This window comes from Dendroctonus ponderosae, unplaced genomic scaffold (genome assembly GCF_020466585.1).
Source record: "Dendroctonus ponderosae isolate FM_Combo_2020 unplaced genomic scaffold, Dpon_F_20191213v2 Dpon_F_20191213_6, whole genome shotgun sequence".
NCBI classification, from domain to species: domain Eukaryota; kingdom Metazoa; phylum Arthropoda; class Insecta; order Coleoptera; family Curculionidae; genus Dendroctonus; species Dendroctonus ponderosae.
In genome coordinates this window covers 258613-261192 of record NW_026018814.1, presented here as the reverse complement: position 1 = coordinate 261192, position 2580 = coordinate 258613, and the positions used below count along the sequence as shown (strand labels likewise).

Sequence of the window (2580 nt, the reverse complement as noted above, 5' to 3'; positions counted from 1 at the left end):
ACTTCAAGCTTGAACCCAAAGGTTGCCAGTGACTTGCAGCAAAAGTAGAACTTTTTCTAACTCAATCAACCACCTGACGAATTAACGATGGTTTTCAACTATTCTTTACCCGATGTAACTTTACGATCTTTTAACGCCCAAAACCTAAAGGTTTTAAATCAAACGTTTGTGTTTTTTGAAGCATTAGAAGTTACCCAAACTCAGCCAGTCCTAAAACGCAATGAAAACTGATCAAATCGAAACAGCATTTCAAGAACTTAATGGAAATTTTGCAAAAAAAGTTTACGTAATCAGTTCGCTGTGAAATTGACCTGAAAACCTGGCACACAAGTGCCCCAGATTTCAATTTACTGATTACTGTGCATGTTTAGAAATGTTTACTACCGGTAATTATGTGTGCTAAAGATGTGGAGGGCACCAATCATTTTGCCATATGGTAAAATGCACGCAGTCCAGGAGAATTGCACAGAAGAGAGGACTGGCTTTAGGAAACACTAATCTATTGCTGTTGGGGTAAAGGATTTGAGTAATGGGAGCGCTATATGTGGCCAACGCTTAAAGTGTGTAGAAACTGCTGAATGTGACTAGCTTGCCCCATCACCTTTGATGTATCTTCTGAAAACATTTTCGTCCAGAAACAGCTGCTTTACTTCGCGCACAATATGTTCCATATCCCTAACTTTCCACAATGAACAACTGAATAAAACTGCTGAATGCAAACCAACACAGACAACTAATGTGATCCAATGCTATTATTCCATCAAGTTAAGGCGAAAACTGATAACACTATGCACGCTGCAAGAAGGCAAACCTGCTATATCCATTTCAACCATGCGGTTATCAACACGTAGGTAAAAAAAACCTGTTTTGGAGCTCAATTAGATCAAATTTGACTCACCTATGAATATGTACAGCCTGTCTACGCCACTTTTTTCGGCTCGGTCCAACAGCCCGGTCCAGGGCTTGCTCGGGTCCCTCAAGGCTTTGCTCAGTTGGACCTTGATTTCTTGCAGCTTTTGGGCCATCGTTTCAAATTTAAGGCTCTGGATGCGACTCCACACAACGAATTTAATATTAGAATGACAAAACACAAACCGCGCAAATGGAATTCAATCTAATGATCAGAATTGAAGTCAAGGCTGACAGGAGGGTATTGCAATGTGGCTAATCGAAGATTGGCTATTTTCCTACTTTCAAATAATCTGGGGGTTTTATCAGTCGCCGAATGTCATAAGAGAAGTAGGTTTCTGTGGAATTGCTACGGAGGTTCAGGTTTCATGCACTGGATTAGCAGGATCGTCCAGTTTCAAATTAATCGGTTGGCAATAGAAACATAACCCATTTTTGTTAACGGTTTTGCGCCAGTTGGCTTAAATTTATCCTCATGTTTAACCGACAGGACTGCRAGGAAAGTCACCTTTATTTTAACGTTTGTGTGTGTTTTTTAAAGCAGTGAGAGAAATACTTTCGCCATTTAATTGTGCCGGCTATTAACAACACAYCTAGGATCAAAATAGAAGACGATTAGAGAAGGTTGGATCCATTTAGTCAGTTTGAGTAAGTTGGGCTGATGTACCTACTTGTTTTTTTGTTTACATTCCTTAATTGTCGTTTTTTCTGATCAAACTGATTTGTGCAGATTTTGGAAGCGCCCGAGAGGCCGGATTTAGCTAAACCTGAAGCAGGCCACACAGTTCAGGTTCAGTTTTAGGAAATTTCAAATTAATAATACAAATGTTGATAGATTTTCACATGATGTAAAAATAAAATAGGTAGAGATGATTGCAACCAAAGACTTTAATATATAGACCAAGCTAGTCAAAGTAAAGTATTGATCTACTGATCCAGTTAGAGTTTACTTTGAACCTGTTACAAGAGCCATTAGACATTTTTCTTTTCTCAAGAGGACTAAAGTAGGGATTTTTATTAATATAAAACTTCGACCTTCAAACGGAACATGAGAATGCAAAATTGCAAAAAAAACGCTCGTAGCTTTAGGTTCGTATCTAGAGAAAGTCTAACACCTGAATTCCGCAGTACTTAACAAACACATGGAAAATATCAGATTATATTTAAAATTTCAACCATATTTGAAACTGCTATTCATTCAAGCATTTGGATAAATTTTCGATAGAATAATGAAATATTTCGTTATTTTTCCAGTCTAAACAACCGGTATGTCTTCAACTTCCGTGCAAGTCGCTGTTAAAGTCCGTCCATTGGTGCGACATGAAATTGAAAAGGGATGCAAAGAAATCGTCGACACCATATCGATAAATGAGCAGATCGTAATAAAGAATTGCGAAAAGTCGTTTACTTTTAACTATGTTCTGGGGGCTGAATCCCCAGAGGAAGAGCTCTATAATAGATGTGTGGCTCCCTTAATGAAGAACATCTATCAGGGTAATATTTGGATGAAAGACTCTCTTCTTTTATCAGACTATGAAGGCTTTCACGGCCGGTTAAATCACATTTAGGAATTTTTTCCGGGCTTTGAAGCCGTGGTCTATGGGAATTTCTTCCTGACATTTCGTCCACAACTGCGGTGGACATTATCAAAGGCGATGAGGCAGTGGGCGA

At 38.7% G+C, this 2580-nt stretch overlaps 2 protein-coding genes across 5 annotated transcripts in view; one reads left to right on the top strand and one right to left on the bottom strand.

The window, feature by feature from the left end:
* The window catches only part of LOC109546886 (receptor expression-enhancing protein 5), a 4746-nt gene extending 3568 nt beyond the window's left edge, over positions 1–1178 (bottom strand). Inside the window, exon 1 of one of the 2 annotated variants that reach the window (XM_019918051.2) lies at positions 899–1178. In XM_019918051.2, coding sequence (XP_019773610.1) covers positions 899–1025 — 127 coding nt within the window. In that variant the 5' untranslated portion in view covers positions 1026–1178. Of the gene's footprint in view, positions 1–601 lie in introns of both variants that reach the window. The other variant, XM_019918052.2, reaches the window with a different exon arrangement.
* A 102-nt stretch (positions 1179–1280) lies between these two features.
* Positions 1281–2580, top strand: part of LOC109546883 (chromosome-associated kinesin KIF4) — a 6118-nt gene continuing 4818 nt past the window's right edge. For 2 of the 3 annotated variants that reach the window (XM_048667452.1, XM_048667450.1), the window contains exons 1-3: positions 1281–1557; positions 1640–1699; positions 2164–2403. In XM_048667452.1, the coding sequence (XP_048523409.1) occupies positions 2178–2403 (226 nt within the window). In that variant the 5' untranslated portion in view covers positions 1281–1557; positions 1640–1699; positions 2164–2177. The remainder of the gene's footprint in view (positions 1558–1639; positions 1700–2163; positions 2404–2580) is intronic. The other variant, XM_048667451.1, reaches the window with a different exon arrangement.